This window comes from Micromys minutus, assembly GCF_963924665.1.
Source record: "Micromys minutus genome assembly, chromosome: 32".
In the NCBI taxonomy this organism is placed as follows: domain Eukaryota; kingdom Metazoa; phylum Chordata; class Mammalia; order Rodentia; family Muridae; genus Micromys; species Micromys minutus.
This window is the reverse complement of record NC_137967.1, coordinates 2,316,823-2,333,604: the sequence shown is the minus strand read 5'-3', so window position 1 is coordinate 2,333,604 and position 16,782 is coordinate 2,316,823. Positions and strand designations below refer to the sequence as shown.

At 48.5% G+C, this 16,782-nt stretch overlaps 1 protein-coding gene across 2 annotated transcripts in view; it reads left to right on the top strand.

Moving 5' to 3' along the window:
• The window catches only part of NAV2 (neuron navigator 2), a 251,405-nt gene that overhangs the window by 10,864 nt on the left and 223,759 nt on the right, over window positions 1–16,782 (top strand). For both annotated transcript variants that reach the window (XM_080908845.1, XM_080908844.1), the window contains exons 2-3: window positions 6,253–6,370; window positions 16,491–16,543. In XM_080908845.1, coding sequence (XP_080764971.1) covers window positions 6,253–6,370; window positions 16,491–16,543 — 171 coding nt within the window. The remainder of the gene's footprint in view (window positions 1–6,252; window positions 6,371–16,490; window positions 16,544–16,782) is intronic.

Genomic DNA, 16,782 nt, shown 5'->3' with positions numbered 1-16,782 from the left:
TATTGGTACCTCTGCCTTCTGTCTGAAGTCTCAGCCTGCTTTCTATCCCTTCATTCCGAGTTCTGCCAGTACGTTTTTCCCCCGTGGTGTGATTCCTCATTACAGAACAGCCTCACTAACTGAGGTCCAGACTTGGAGACATTATGACCTCCCTTGACTGCCACAGTGCCAGCCAGCACCATCCTTTACTTCTACCAATTGTCAAAAGTCTCCCTTTTGGGTTTCAACTCCAGTGACAGAGACTGTTGTGAAATGACAGGCAAGCAAACTTGGCGCTCCGGAATCCTGTCAGGGTTTGCAGAAAGCCCCATTTGCTGCCTGGACCTTCCCTGTCTCCTTCCCCCTACTGTTTTCTCTGACAGTGGCTTCTCCAGGAACACTGGCTGTGTAGCATAGAGACTGTGGGTACAGGGAAATCAAGGTTAGGGATGCCTGCTTGGGCACCAGTTGTGAAACTGTCCGGAGATGAGACCTTTTTACCTTGAACTAGTTTGAGGATTTGAAATCCAACTGGGGATTCTGTTCTTTCTTTCCCACTAAAACTGTGTTGTTGAAAATTCATTAGGTCCTCTCTTGGGGCCAAACAAGGATCATTATGTGTCCAAAAAAAGCAGCAGTGACCCCCAAGTCCTCATAATTTGGGGGAATGAGAGCCTTGGAGACATGCTTTTGGCTATCCGAAGTCTCTGGCTTTCACCCTGGCTTAAAAACGTGCCGCACAGTTGCTGAACCTAAGGTCTCCAGTGAATAGTCAAGATCTCTACTAGCATGACGAAAGACCATGACCAAAAAGCAATTTGGGGAGGAAATGATTTATTTGGCTTCTGCTTCCCTATCACTGTTCACTGTTGAAGGTAGTTGGGGCAGGAATTAAAAGAAGACAGAAACCCAGAGGCAGGAGCTGATGCAGAGGCCATGGAGGGGTTCTGCATACTGGCTTGCTCCCCATGGCTTGCTCAACCTGCTTTCTTATAGAACCCAGGACCATCACTCCAGGGTGTCCACCATCCACAATGCACCCTCCCACTTCAATCACTAGTTAAGAAGAGGCTCGGCAGGCTTGCCTGCCTACAGCCAGATCCTATAGAGGCATTTTCTCAGTTGAGGTTCCCCTGTCTCAGATGACTACCAACTGTGTCAAGTTGATATAAAAAGTAACCAGCCAGCACAGTGTCCCTTGGAAGCCCGTGTTAACTTGCGCAATTGGCCAAAACATCAAGGAAAGGATATGGGGCTGAGATTATGTCTACACTTACCATGGCCTGTATGGCAGCTGACTTTAAAAATGAACCTGAGTGGGTTTGTGTGGTTCATATCTTCCAAAGTCAAGAGCTGGGGATGGGAGAGGAAGGGAAATTCCAAATTATCAGGGATCCATGGTAGATAGTCCTACTGATTATGCTTGAGTGAAACAATTAATTTCCCTGCGTGTTAGTCAGGGTTCTCTAGAGAGATGCAAATGATAGAACGAGTCTCTCCGTCTATTTATGCATGCACACATAAGTGGGGTTTATTAGGGTAGCTTACATGGTATGGTCTGACTACCACAACAGCCGCTGTCTCCCAGTGGAAAGTCAAAGAAATAGAAGTTGTTCAGTCCACGTGGCTGGATGTCTCCGCCCGTCTTCCGTACACTCTGGGATTCTCGGGCCAGGAAGAGTGAAGGCAAGCGGCAAAGATCCAGCCCTTCCTTCTTCCATGTCCTTTGCACAGACTGCCACCAGGCGGTGTGACCAGATCAATGGTGGATCTTCTCACTTTAGAAGGGCTACGTGGGGTGGACTTTTCCACTTCAGGAGATGCCATCAAGAAAGATCCTTCACAGGTGTACCCAGTCATTCGGGTTTTAGTGAATTCCAGTTATAGCCAAGTTGACAAAAATAACCATTAATCCCACTCTCTCTTCTTTAAAAAAACACCTTGAAAATTGTGTTTGTTTCCTTGAATGTGTGTGTGGGTACCATTTGCATGCAGTACCTACAGAGGCCAGAAGAGGGGGTTGGATTCCCTCGAATCAACATCTGTTGAGTAGCAGATGGTTTGTACGTCTCTATGTGGATGCTGGGAATTGAGTGCCTCACAACCCTATCCCAACCTCTGTAAGAGCAGCCTGTGCTCTTAATCTCCGAGCCATTGCTCTAGCCCCACCCCCACCCCTTCCTTTCCTCACCAAGAGCCCATATCCTTAGTTTTCATGGGCAATCAATCCGCATTCTTTCTCATTCCACTCAGCTTGACCCAGCAGGCACCTAATGGCCTCCTGCCATGGGCCAGAAGCTGGGCTAGATATGGTGGTTGCCCACATCTGGTAGCGGGGAACCCGAGGGTTGGATCCGGAAACTAAGAGTGATTTCATGGAAGGACAGGCCCTGGAGTTGAGCCAGGGAGCCCCCAGGTGGGGCAAGCAGCAGTGGAGAAGAGATGGGGAAAGCTGATGAGTTTTCCTGGGGTGGACAGCAGCTCTTGTGCGGCGCAGGCGCGTCGTTGCGCTTACTCTCCGGAGCACAGACTGGCAAACTTTTCGGAAGAATCAGATTCAATCAGATTCAAATATTTGAGGTCTTATGGGCCGAGGATTTCTGCCACAACCGTTCAGCGATGCTTTAGTGGCATGAAAGCTGCCAGAGACCACAAAAGGATGTCGCTGTGTCCCACGGACTTTACTCACAGAAGCAGGTGCCCAACTGACATTAGTACAGTGCACAACTTGCCAGTACCACCTTATCACGTAGTTGATATAGCCCGCATTTTACGAATGACGAGGCTGAGTGTGATGGGATGAGTGAGGATGGCCTCTAGGGGGCGCATGTTTGAACCCTCGGCCCCTAGTTAGAAAAGAAGTATTTAGGGGAAGGATTAAGAGATGTGGCCTTGTTGGAGGAGGGGTGTCACTGGGGGTGGGCTTTGAGGTTTCAGAAGGCCTTGCCATGCCCAGTCTCTCTCTGTGGATCGGATGTAAGCTCTCAGTTACTGGTCCCGTGGCAGAGCTGCCTGCCCTACTGCCGTGCTCCTCGACATTATAGTCATGGACTGAAGCTGTATTCAAGCCTCCGGTTAAACACTTGCTTCTATTAAGTTGACTTGGTTATGGCGTCTCTCCACAGCAATAGGAAAAGAACTTAGACACCAAGGAATGGAAGATTATTAGAAATTAACTTGCCCTGGACCAGAGGCAACTTGGTCAGATTCCAAGGGTCTGTGTTGTACCTGTCCATATACAGCGCCTTCCACCTTTTGAGGGCTGAGGTCATTCTGGGCAGAGTATACGCATGTGTGCATGCCTGGATGCATACATGGATGTGCATACATTCCTGGAAAGAAGGTGGCTTAATCCTGGCTTCCAACTGGAATTGTATAAACATCATGCCCACTTTAAAGTACGGTAGCTACCTAGGGAGAGACAAAAGTGGGTCACTTCCCAGAGTCCTGACCGAGTTCTGCCTCTCGCTCAGCTGAGTCTTTGGCCATGTGGCTTTACATTTCTGTGTGTTACAGCGGTCCCTCCCATATTGCTGTATCTCCCATATCCCTCTGGGCTTTGAGAGATTCCTATGGGCACTGGCCTTGGCTGGCAAGTGTGCAGGTCACCTTTCCATCACGACGACAAAATACGTGAGAAAAATCGACATAGAGAAAGGATTTATCTTGGATCCAGTTCAAGGCTTCAGTTCTGGTAAATAAACAGACGGAAGCCGAGAAAGTTGGGCGACTATCTCAGTGGGTAATTTACCCAATGGCATTCACATGACAAGGCGGAGCTAGCCTTGGGTCTTGATCTTCCCTTAAATTTGAATTCTTTCAGGTTAACTAACTAGAGACTTGAGCCCATAGGATGTCACAGGGCGTTGGGGGAGTGAATAACTTTACCATACAGCGTTTATTCAGAGAAGCAATGTTGAATGTGTCAGGGAATCTAGAAAACTCAGCTTGGGCTCCCCTCCTGGCTCTGCCATTACCGTGGCACTGGATGAAGTGTTTATCCTTCTCCCCATGTGTTTTCTCCACTGACAAGTGTCTGCTGAAGTGATGAGGTTTGAATGAGTTCATGTGTTTAGAACGGTGTTGCCTTCAAACGTGTTGGCTCAGTGTCATCATAGCCAAGAAGCACCTGCTGGTTTCATCTTTCGGATAAGAAACGTTCTCAGATGGGTTTGGTGGCCCTCAGCGATCAGTACTTCCCTGAGGATCATCACTGAGTTAGACACACCCAGGCCTCTTCCTTGGCACTGCCTTCAGAACCAGGACTTGAACTCGGGTCAGCCTCCTTTCCTCTTAGTGTTCTTTTGTCTCTCCCTCTGAATAATTTCATGTATTATCTGCTTAAGTTTCAGTTTGCCCACCTGAACTGCCATGGTAGTGTTTCGATCCCTTCTCTTCCTCAGAATTTATTGGGTTGAGTTATACGAATTGAGGATGAGCTGGGAATACAGCTGAAGTGCTTGAGGGGTTGTCCAGCATGTATGATGCCCTGGTTTTACTTCTCACCACGGAGCTAGTGGAGGCAGGAGGTTCAGAAGTTCAAGGTCATCTTTGGCTACATAGACAGTTCAAGTCCAGCCTTAGCTATGCCAAACCTCACTCAAAACAAAACCCAAAACAAGAAGGTGAAAATGTAAGTTATCTTTTTTTATTTACCGGCTCTCTGGTCTTGGGTGAATTGCAGTCTGGGGAGGAGTTGAACATGGGTGTAAGATTTGGTGCCGAGTCTGTTAAATAAAAGGTTCCCATGAGCCTCTAGTCTGCCTATGTGTTTTCATAATGGAAGTTAGCGTGTTTAGTGATCTGTAGAGAAAGAAGTGGATTCTCTCGCCCTTGAACCAGAGTCTGTAGTCTTGTCCCTTCTAGGGATGAGAGTCTCACTGCCCCAAGGTTAAGCGGTTGGAGATGCTGCCTATCCACAAAGGTTGTATCCCAGTTTTGTGTCACTAAGAAAGGTGTGCCCATCCCCCACCTCACATTCCCATACTAGCTCAGAAATAAACCCCTCTCAATCAACAGGGAAATGTTTGAAAGGGGGAGGGGGGTTTCTTCTGGGTTTGGTTGAGTTTTCTTTGCTTCTCCACTTAGAAGAAAATAATCTTTTGCTCTAAGGAGTCTGTGATTTAGAACAGCAGGTAACCCCTATTTCCCCAAGCCCCCCCCCAACCAAGGGAGATGCTAAAGTATATGGTCTCTGGAAGGCTAATTGAAGGAGAGAGGCCATCTTTGCAGCAAGTGGTCATCATGCTGGGATGAGCCTTTTCAGGGTGTGGCAGTTTTGAGGTCACCAGTACTCTCCAAGTAAGAAGTAAATTCATTGGTTTCCCAAGTGGTACAATCAACCTGTTGTAGCTGACCCTTCATAAGGTTTGACGTTTGTCTCTAGGGAAAGAGGTCCTATAGCAGGCATTAGAACTGGCTAGGTTTTATTGGTAGAATTGCTTTTTTTTGTTAAAAAAAAAAAAAAAGAAAAGAAAAGAAAAGAAAAAGGATTGATTTACTTATTTTATGTATATGAGAGCTCTATCTGCATGTACAGCTGCATGCCAAAAGAGGGCATCAGACCCCATGACAGATGGTTGGGAGCACCATGTGGTTGCTGGGAATTGAAATCAGAACCTCTGGAAGAGCAACTATTGTTCTTAACCACTGAGCCATCTCTCCAGCCATCCTGACAGTGAAAATGGTGGCTTGGCTTTTAATTAACCAGTTAAACCTTCAGTGACGGCGAAGCCATAGTTAGCCTTAGTTCCACGTGTGTGATGGCGGGGACTCTCGGCTGCTCTACAAGGCAGCCAGGCTCTTGAGAACTCTGCTCGCTCAATAGCCCTCTTTGCCTTAAGCAGCCCATCCAAAGCTGCCTATTGGGTGGTGAACTCCCTATACATTTTCTCCGTGTGGTGAAAAGGCTGTGACGTTCTGGGAGCGGCCTCACTTGAGTTCAGAGCTGCAGTGTCTCACAGCCGTCTGGACAAACTATTAGTTCCTTGTCCCCTGGCCTATTCAGGTCGCTGCGTGTTTTGACGCTCCTTTTAGCTTTTCTCTAGACCCTGACATAGCTTTCTCAATAGACAGGACCGTTACAGCTAGCTGAATGCCTCGCCGGCACAGTGCACTGAATATTAATGGCTCTGGCAGCTCCGGAGTTCGCCAGCTTGCCAGTGCCATCAGGAAAGGGTGTGGGGTACCCAAGCATGGGTCCCAGTAGTTGCATCTGACCCTGCAGTGGGCTCTGCCCAGATTCCTGAAGTTGCCTGTGTGCTTTCTTTGTAGATCTACACGGATTGGGCTAATCATTACCTCGCTAAATCCGGCCACAAACGCCTCATCAAGGACCTCCAGCAAGATGTGACCGACGGCGTGCTCCTGGCCCAGATCATCCAGGTTGTAGGTAAGTTTGTCTTTTCCTTTGAGGGCTAATGGGTTACAGCAAAAGCATCGAAGAAAGGTCCAGTGGGCTGAGGGAATGAGGACCCTAAAGTCTCTGGCCAACATCCTCTTGATTTTCTTCCGATTCTGATTGTGTGGAGCCCAGCTTTGAAACTGTTTCTGTTAAAACCCAGCAGGGCTGTGGGTGGAGCTCAGTTGGTAGAATGCTTCACTAGGTTGCAAACCTAGTGCAACCCCCAGGTTCCATCCCCAGCACGTATAAACTCAGTATGGTGACCCACAACATGAAGGCAGGATCGGCTACTCAGGGCCATCCTTGGCTACATAGTAAGTTTAAGGCCAGCCTGGGCTCTCAAAGGAAGAAAAAGCATGGCAAAGTTGCCTTGACCATCTCAGGGAAAAAAATACCCAGGGCCAGAGAGGAAAACCAGGGCTTCAAAAGGGACACTCTAACTGCATGTTGCCTCCTTCCTGTCTGACTATTTCCTTAACTCACATTGTTCTTTTTGGAAAACTTTGGGCATACTTCAGAAAGGAAAAGAAAACACAGAACTGTTTCATCCTGCCAACCCTAATTGGGGCTGAGGAAATCAGAGGCTCCAGAGATGGTTGGCGGTCTCTGGCTTCACTACCACGGCAAAAGAGCTTGGGCAATTGGAATGCCCATGCCTTAGACCTGAGCTGGAAGCGGCGGGCATATCAGTGGACGGACGCCGGTCATGGCACTGCCTCGGGCCTGCAGCCCTGTCTGAGAGTCAGAGCTGTGGAGATAGATCTGTTACTATGCATTATCCAGTTGACGGTTGCCTTGTCAACGGTTGCAGCTCACCCGTGCCAGGGAAGGACAGGGCCCCAGCTGTGTTCATGTTCTGCAGGGAGATCTACGAAACACAAGCCTTGGACCTGGGCTGAGTGTGGGGGCTGCCGCTGACAGAGGAAGAAGGGCCCCCTCCACCGGGGCATTAATTTCTGAGAGTGATTTCTTCTTGTCCCACAAAGGCAGCCATTTAAAACGTGGCCTTAATTGCCTTACAGATTCCGTACATCGCCTAGTTCAGGCTATGACCGTGGTCAGGGCCACATCCTCATGCAGGAGCTCCCTGGAAAAGGGTTGTCTTTTTGTGCTCACTTGAGTTACCATGAAACTCTGGTCCTCATCACTGGGGCACTCTGGGTGCTGAGTCTTGCCGGCTACCAGCTGGAGATAGCCCTCTCCTCCCAGCGGCTGCTCTTATAGATTCTTGGCATTTAGGAATCTTGAGCCATCAGTGCCAGCTCTAGAGCAATTGTCCCAGTGGGATGGACTCTCTTACATAATGTCAGAGTCACAGGTCCTGCAGACACCCAAAGAGAGCATTGTACTAGGCGTGGATAACGCCATGTGCCTCATGGGAGGACCCCTAAACTGTGCCGCCAGACTTTTCTTCCAGTCCCTCCTCTGCCTTCTGTCTTCCATCACTACACACGCTGTGTCCTTCCTAGAGCTTTTCTCGTTCAGATTCCTCTGGCCCCAGGAAGTGGGTCGTGGGTTTCCCATTTTGCCAATGGAAAAAGAGAGACTCTGTGAGGCCGAGGAGACAATTGAGACTTCTTGCCTTGGCGCGCCTCGGGGCACAGGGTTGGGCGCTGTGCCATCACCTTGCCTGCCCCTTTGCTGGAGTTCTGACCTGCATCTGATCTGGGCTTTGAGGTCCGGTCCTCAGGCTTGCGGCTGGCACTGATAAAGATGTCCTTTAAGCATATCTAGGTAGCGGCGGTGCTGTGTGATCCCGCTGGGAGCCTTCCTCGGTAAGAGAGAAAATGGAGGAGGGATGATAGTGAGGAGTCTCTCTCTGCCCTGCTCCGTGCCTCACAGCCCCTACCTCACTCTGTTTCCCAGTCCCCTCTCCCGCATGTGCATACACGTGTTAGCACTGGGTGTGTCTGAGAGCGTATGGACTGAGTGTACATGTGTGTGCACATAGACATCCTTAATCGCTCTCTACCACTGTTTACTCTGTTTGGAGATTTATTATATTAGCTTTACTTCTGTGTGTGTCCGCATTCGCATATCCGCACATGTGGATGCAGAAGAGGGCACTGGAGTTGTAAGCGGTTGTAAGCCATGTGAAATGGGCACTGGGACCCGAACTCAGGTCTTCTGCAAGAGTAGCAAGTATTCTTGACCAGAGAACCCTCCCTCCTGCCTCATCAGTCTCCATTTCTTCTTTTTAAATTTATTTATGTATGTGTGTACACTGCAGTTGTCCTCAGACACACCAGAAGAGGGCATCAGATCGTGTTACAGATGGTCGTGAGCCACCATGTGGTTGCTGGGATTTGAACTCACGACCTCTGGAAGAGCAGTCAGTGCTCTTAACCTCTGAGCCATCTCTCCAACCCCCATCTCCATTTCTTGAGACACGGTCATCTCATTGATTCCTGGTCAGTGAGCTTCAGGGACCCACCTGTCACTGCTCTCCGGTGCTGGGGGCGCAGGCATGAACTGCTGCGCCTTGCTTTTTACATGGGTTCTGGAGACCTGGCCTCAGGCTCTTATGTTTGCACAGCAAGAGTACTTTACTCACTGAGCTGTCTCCCCAAGCTGTTTTTTCTTTCTTTCTTTCTTTTTTTTCCTGACTTGAAAGTGGGTCACCTACCCTTGGCGTCTTTATGGGTGCTTCATGAAAGGAAAGTTGGGAGATCAAATAAAGTATGTGAAGCCGATGTGCTCCAGGATAGCGCTCAGTAGCAGCTGTCTAGAATGGTAGGCAAGGGAAGATGATGTCGGGTGTCAGAGCTGATTAATCATGCCTACCACAGACTCAGAAGAGGCTCTCGGTAGGATGTGTGCTGTCAGTTTGCTGAGAAGAGCTATGAAAATGGGGGCATTTGCCATTGCTCGGGAGCATGGGATGCTTCCTTGAGTCCATTTAGGTGAATGGTTCATTTGGGACTAAACTGCTGCTCTGTGTTTCTGGAGGCTCAGGTCAGTAACAACGGAGTCTCTCCAATGCTGGGGTTTGCTTGTGTTTTGGGTTTCCGATTTAGGGGCTTTGGTATATTTCCATATGCATGTGATATGTTGGGAATGTTTTAAGCCTAAGCAAGCAATCTTAAGTCTCGTAGGCACTTTGTATTTGTAGTTGAGGATAGCCTTATTCAATGTTTCAGGATAATTTTGGATGGGAAACAAAAAACTAATCGTGTGGAACTTCCCAAATGCCACATCAGGTTGGTGCTCAGAAAGTTCCAGATTTCGGAGCAGTTTGGATTTCAGGTCCTCAGATGAAGATACTCATGATGAAACTGCAGACTTCAGGGCACTTTCGGCTCCAGAAGACCATATCTCTGGCTGGGGGGCTTCTCAGAGAAAGTCAGGTGCTATCACACTGGCACTTTTGCTGACAGCTCCATGCCTGGGCACACTTCTGAGCTCTGTGCATGCATAGAGATCCAGAAGATGGAAATGGGGCAGGAAGCACATGTCTCCCAGTGTTGCTATGATAAAACGCTTGACAGAGGTCACTGAAAGGAGAAAGAAGTTATTTCAGCTTATAGTTGTAGAAAGATGGCCCAGGGTGTTGAGGAAGGTGTGGTGGAAGGAACAGAAGGCTGGTTACTCACACTGTAATGGTACTTGGAGAGAGAGGGAGAACAAAAAGTGGTCTTGGACTATCAAGCGCAAGTCTCTCCCAGATACCCAGTTCCTCTAACAAGGCTCCACCCCCTAAAGGTTCTACAACCTTGCCCAACAAATTCCAAGATGGCAACCAACGGTTCAAATACATGAGCCTGTGGGGGCTTTCTTTGTTTCATCTTGGATGTTGAGACAGGGTCTCCCTATGTAGCACTAGCTGGTTTGGAACTCACTCCGTAGACTAGGCTGGTATGAAACTCACCAAAATGCCTCTGCCTCTGCCTCCAAGAGGCTACAATTAAAAGCATGCCATCATAGGCTAGCATTTCAGATGTAAACTATGCCACTCTCCAGTGGTATTTCTCCTGAGAGGAGAGGAACAAGGCTTTCTGATCTTGGTGTGGACTGTCCAGGATTCCTGCTCGTGAATTCTGAAACCAGTGTTCCCTTCTTTATGTACTCACTATGCGAAAATATAGAGAGTATTTGTGTGTGGACATCAACGTGTGAATATGTATACCCACACGGGAGTTTTCTAGAATTAGGGGACTACTGGCCCCACTTACAATGTGCTGGGCTCTAGTTGTCTACCCTTGGGCTGGGGTGTCCCTATTCACGCTCTGGAGTCTTTCTGGTACTTCTCCTGGCTGCCCAGCCACAGCTAGAGGGACCTCCATCACTCTGCCTACTGTGGTCTTAAGTTCTCTAGATCTGGGTCTAAGTTTTTCTGGCTGGTAACCCAGAATTTTGCCTGGGTCCAGCACATACTGAGGTTCAAGAAAAGCTGAGAGGACTAGGAGGGGAATTTTACTCTTTGCAAGTGTGGTGTGGTAGAAGGGGTCTCTGCTATCCCATTCATAAAGGCTTTGTCCTCCCACATTGGCCCTACCACCAACCACACTGGGAATTAAATTTCGGCCTGTGGATTCAGCGGTCTCAGGGATACATGATTCACACTCATCTTTCATTCATTTGGCAGAATCTCTCCTTAGTGTTTCTTATGGACCCGTTCTGGCTACTAGGGCTGTAAAGAACAGTGAAATCTGTGGGAGCAAACTGACGGTACTAGCGGATTATAACAATGGAATAAAATGTATTGGATTATACTGGTAATAAGTATAAAATTTACAAATAGACGCAGCGTTGAAGAGGGAGCTGGGCTATACACAAGACAGCTGTGCTGCCAACACACACTGCTGCGTCTTCCTGGTGAGGTCCACTCCGAGCTACTGTATCTAGAGAAGGCTTGGGGGGTCAGGGTGGTATCTCTCTGGCCCATAGCACCTAGGTTTTCTCTTCTATGGAGCATGCAAACTGGATTCATGCAAGATGGGGGTGGGGAGTCACCAACACATATCCTGGCCACATGGGTGGAATCCCAGCTCTGGGAAGGGGCAGATGGGAGCCCTGGCCTCCTGAGATGGGATGCTGGAAATAACATGACCTTACTTCAGCTATTTCTCGGTTTGGGATGGAGCACACGAAACCAATCACAAGAAATCACAGACAAACCCAAACTGTTGAGCATTCTGCTTAGAAAGAAAGAAAGAAAGAAAGAAAGAAAGAAAGAAAGAAAGAAAGAAAGAAAGAAAGAAAGAAAGGAAGGAAGGAAGGAAGGAAGGAAGGAAGGAAGGAAGAAAGAAAGAAGAAATTAATGGAGACAAAACTGCCCTGTGTTTCCCAAAAGCATCAGTGCTTGAAAGACAAAGAGAGCAATGATGCCAAGGTGAGGGAGGCCGAGGAGGCACGACAAGAAATGGGCTGTGTGGTCACCGCCAGCAGCCTCTGGAGGGGGATAAAATGCTCTCTCAGACATTTCTGAGTTAGCTGACAAAATTGGAATACTGGCATCGTATCAACAGTAAATTTTCTGAGCTTTATAATTATAGCATGGAAGATGATATCCGTGTCCTTTAGGAAATCTATATTGAAGTACAAGGGGCTCAGGATGTGATCTGCATAGCTTACTTTAACATGATTCAAGCCAGGTGTGTGAAGACGCTTGTGGAGTTCCAGCTACTAGGGTGTACAGATTGACTGAGCCCAGAAGCTCAAGACCACCTAAGCAATGTAGCAAGACTCGGTCAAAAAATAATAATGTAAAGTAAGATTCAGTGTGTGTTGTGGTGTGTGTTTGTGTGTGTGTCTGTGTGTGTATGTGTGGGTGTATGTGTGTGTCTCTGTGTGTGAGTGTGTGTATGTATATCTCTGTGAGTGTCTGTGTGTGTGTGAGTGAGTGTATGAGTGTGAATGTGTGTGTGTGTGTGTGTGTTTCTATGTAGAGACTACAATGCCAGGAGGAGGGAAAGAGACAATGGATCTCAACTTAGATTGAAGGGAGAGGTGGCAAGAAGCAGAAATGGGTGTCAGGTGGTGGTGCAGGCCTTTAATTCTAGCATTCAAGAGGCAGAGGCAGGCAGGTCTCCGAGTACCAGGCCACCTTGGTCTACTGAGGAGCCCTTGAGGAAAGGCTCCTGGAGACACAGGGTCAATAGGGCAGCATCAGGCAGGAACCCAGGGTACAGCACACAGTTGAGTGTCAGCCCGAGAACCAGCTTGTTTCCAGACTGGGAACGACTTACTCAGTCTTCATCTGTCCCAGACACCCCAGTCTGAACACTGGGCTGTCTGTGACCCCTGCCTCCCCAGGTCGCCTTCTGTATAGTAGGTAGAAAGCGCCGCTGTTGATGTTTTGGTTTCTGTGTTTAGACTCTTGCTGGTATGTGCATCTTGAGTCTGTTCTGTCTGTTTATCATATGCCATGCCCAAGCACAGGAAGGGCCAGGAAATCTGTGAGATTTCTGTGAGAAAGAGAGCCTTTGAACCCTTGTCTCAGATGTCCCAGTACCTTGTCCCAAGTGGCTTCAGTCCTGGATCCCTGACTAAGGGTAAGAAGGGATAAAGTAAGGACAGATATGCAGAGAGAAGCAGCAGGCTGGGGGTTTGCACTCTGATGAAGGACACCTACTCACACTAACCCCAAACCTCAGCCTGTTTATTGGGTACAGCACAGGGGGAGGAGTTAGCTAGCTCCGATAGACAGTCTCTGTATGTGAGCCGTGTCAGGCTGTAGATATCCCAGAGTCACTCAAAAACACTCATACTCGGAGAAAAGCCTTTCTATCCCTCTTGACCTTCACTTGGGTAAGGCTTGCTACTCAGAGTAACTTCTCTCTCCTCCGCTCCTCTCCCGTTCTCTTCCCTTCTCTCCTCTCCCCTCCCCTCCCCTGGCATTGGCGTCCTTGGCATGGCTGTCTCCTCCAGACTGCTCACTCTGGGTCTCCTCTGCGCCCTCTCTCCTGGAAGTTCAAGGCAATGTAAAGGGTGATACCCCTTCTGTCAGTGACTCCCTGTTCTGTGGCTCTGTGGAAGCCATGTGACTCATTCCGTATTGTCTGGACTGTCGGTAGCCAGGGGTGTTAAGGACGCGAGTTCATAAGCTGTTAAAATGTACTGTGTGCTTAGAAGGGGTAGAGAAAAGCACATGAGTTTAGTGTCGCTGTCATTACTAAAGGTACATGTTGACACTTTCCAATAAGTAATTTGTCACCTTGTGTGCAGATAAGTTACTGCATTAGTGGGATTAAGAATGTCTTGAACACCCTAGGATAGATAATTTACCGTAGGTTCTTAGAGGTGCTAGTTTAATCATGGCTAAACATTCAGCAAACAAATGCACGCTTCTTTGATTATCTGATTTGTGGCGCTAACCAGAGGACACCCCCCCCACACACACACACACTTACACTCTAAGTTAGTGTGTTTGGCTCTAAAGGTCCAACAGAACCAGTGCTAAGGATTTATGACAACCATAGAAAGATTTGGGGATTTAAATAAAGAAGTACTTAAGTTATATAAAAATAGAAGCTAGGTGGCCCAAAACTTTACCTTACTCTTTTTAAGAATTCGAGTTTGGATTAGCCGTCTGACTCACATCTCTGTGTGGCCTCTCTGAGTGCGCTTAAGTAGGCTATACTGTATGGGTTTATTTTCACCGTTCTGAGTGGCAGTATTAGGTCATAGGAGCTGTGATGTTTGAAATCACAGACAGCATGAATACATTTATGTGACAGACTGCCAGCGGGAATCAGAGGAGTCATCAGACCAAGCTCTTTCATTTCCATCTAACAGGATCCTTCACCATTCCCAAGGGACTCTTTAGCATCCCAGCTTCCCATCCTGCTCTGGGATAAGGAGCCAGGCCATGGGCCCTGGTCAGAGCCCAGTGGTGTGGACACTGGTCAGGTACATCCGTCTGGACAGCGATTCACAGCTCAGACTGCTGCAGACATCAGTGGAGATACCTTTGCTGCTGATTCGCCAGGGCTACACAGTAACTCTAACACCCGAGGGTCCGCAGTCAGCCTCCGAGCTCGCCGTAACTTCCCAGCTGTGAAGGACTGCCGTCTGCTGGGGGCACTCGGTTTATCTTCCTGCCTTCAGTGTGTCTGTCTGTGTTTGTCCATCTGTAGTTACTAGCGAGAGGACAGCTGCCTCAAGATCGGCAGCAGAGCCTGGTTTCCCTGAGATGTTCTGAATACTCGGCTTCTTCATTCCATTGGACAAATATTTATTGAATGAATAATATGCTAGGCACGGCCCTAGCTCTAGGGTCATGGTAGGAAAGGAGGCAGGTGGAAATCTCTGTCCTTATGGGATTGATATGATAGCAATTCGTTCTGGATACTTGTATTTTCCTGTGAACCGAAGAACGAATGACCTTCCCCCGTCCCTTCCCCCACTCGTGTTTGAACCCAGGACCTTGTACACATACTAACTAGGCAAGTCTTCTACCACTAAGCTACATCCCCAGCCAACCGGGCACTGTTCATCTCCTACTCTTGATATTCATTTGGTCTTGAGGCTTTCTCAAAACTCCTTTCTCTGTGTCCTGATATTAAGCAGGGTTTTGAAAATCCTCAACTTCATCTCTGAAGATCGAGAGTCGCCCCGTGGGCCACCACCTTACACATCTAATTCATTTTTCGAGTGCACGGATCAAGCAAATTTGTATCTACTGAGCCAGCTTGGGCCCCTGGCTTGTGTTCCATCTTTGAGACCCCCTCTCAAGATAGAACACAAGGGAAAACATAAGCGTGATCTGAGCTGATGGAAGGGCTAGCATTCGGGAGCCCTAAAAGGCCTGGGCACTCTGATGCCATTATCCATTTTAGATGGCTTTTAATGTCTCTCGTCTCTGCAAGTTATAGCCAATATATCCGTAATAGTCTGATGAGAAATTCGAGGGAGCAGGGGAGGGATTAGAGTTCTGCAGTTTTGAGCTCTGGGGCAGTGTGAGGTGTAGCCTTTCTGCCAAGCTCCCAAAGAACAGAGGGTGTTCCATGTGAAGTCAGTAAGTCTAGGTCAGACCAGCACAACATGCTGGAGCGCAGAGACCTCAGTGTCCATTGCCATCCAGTAACGGAGGGGCTTAGGGAGCAGGAGTAGGGGCTTATTCCTTAATATGACACTCTAGCCGAGTTTCTGAGCCTACCCCACACGGAGTCTTCAAGACCACAGCCATATCCAGCAAGATCAGCTCATCGCTAGTCATACATGAAGTGCCTACTGTGTACCAGGCACTGTGACATATTACCAGTATCCTCGACGTTGCGGTTGCATTGCTCCTCTTGAAGGAGGTGATGTCAGCTTCCTTATACAGAGGAGGAGTCAGTGGCCTAGAGAGGCTGAGTAACAAAGCTGAGGAACTCTAGAGCTGATGCGAACAGGCAGCGTTTGTAGTTTCTCCTTCTGCTTCCACCGGTACCCTCTCCACGCATACCCTGGGTTGCATTTTCCTAGGGATTCCTGCTTCTGTCTGGTAAATTGTCTTTACCACAGGACGCTGGATCTTCCCTCCTCAGCGGTATTTGACTCTTGTTCATTCAGCGCACCCCTTTCTCTTACTTTTCCCGTAGCGAGGCACCACTTCGAGCACGTGTGCACCCTGACCTATTTGGATTTGCTATCCGGTCTTGGTCAAGGTGTTTTGGGGGTTGGGTCCGACTCTTTATCTCCATATCTGCCCCTACCGCATGAAGTCAGGGCACCCAAGTGCAATACTTGTACTTCTGGGTACAGCTGCTTTGCTTCTGTTCCCCACCTGCTGAGCCGGAAGTGGGCCAATCCTCTCAGAACCACCCCATCTTTGTAGAGAGGCGGCAGTTAAATCCATGTCTGTGGCCTGCCATGTAGTCATAGTTCACCGTTTCCCAGGTCAGACATTGCCACCATGCCCCGTCCCGTCAAGGCAAGATGATTGTCAGTGCAGTTGTCTCTACTCGAAGTGATGATGACCTTGCCCCAGCTGTCCCCGGAGGATGGCAGCTCGATGACTAAGTTCCCTGAGCTTGCTAGATGTGGTTCAGCATTTCACACAGCCTCGTTCAGACGGACCCCGGCGTGCCCCTTCGGACTTGGCCGGACTCATGTGTCTTGCGGTCAGTCCTGAAACTGTCTTCCTGCTGTTTGTTTTTCCGCTAACTCCTGTCTCTTCTTACAGCAAACGACAAGATTGAAGACATCAATGGCTGTCCAAAGAACAGGTCGCAAATGGTAAGTAGGTCCGTGGGGAGTGTTTGTGTAAGGTTAGCAGGCCGTGGTCTCAGGAAGATCCGAGCAGACTGAATAAACACTCGTACCAGAAGCTGCTCCACGGGGGTTAATTCCCCAACAGCAGTCCCCAAGTAGCTGTGCATTCTGCTTCTGACACATTCGTTGGCATTCATTAAGAAATGGTTGTGGTGTCTGTATAGTCAGGATGCAAAAATGAAACATCTTTTACGTTAAGTCAT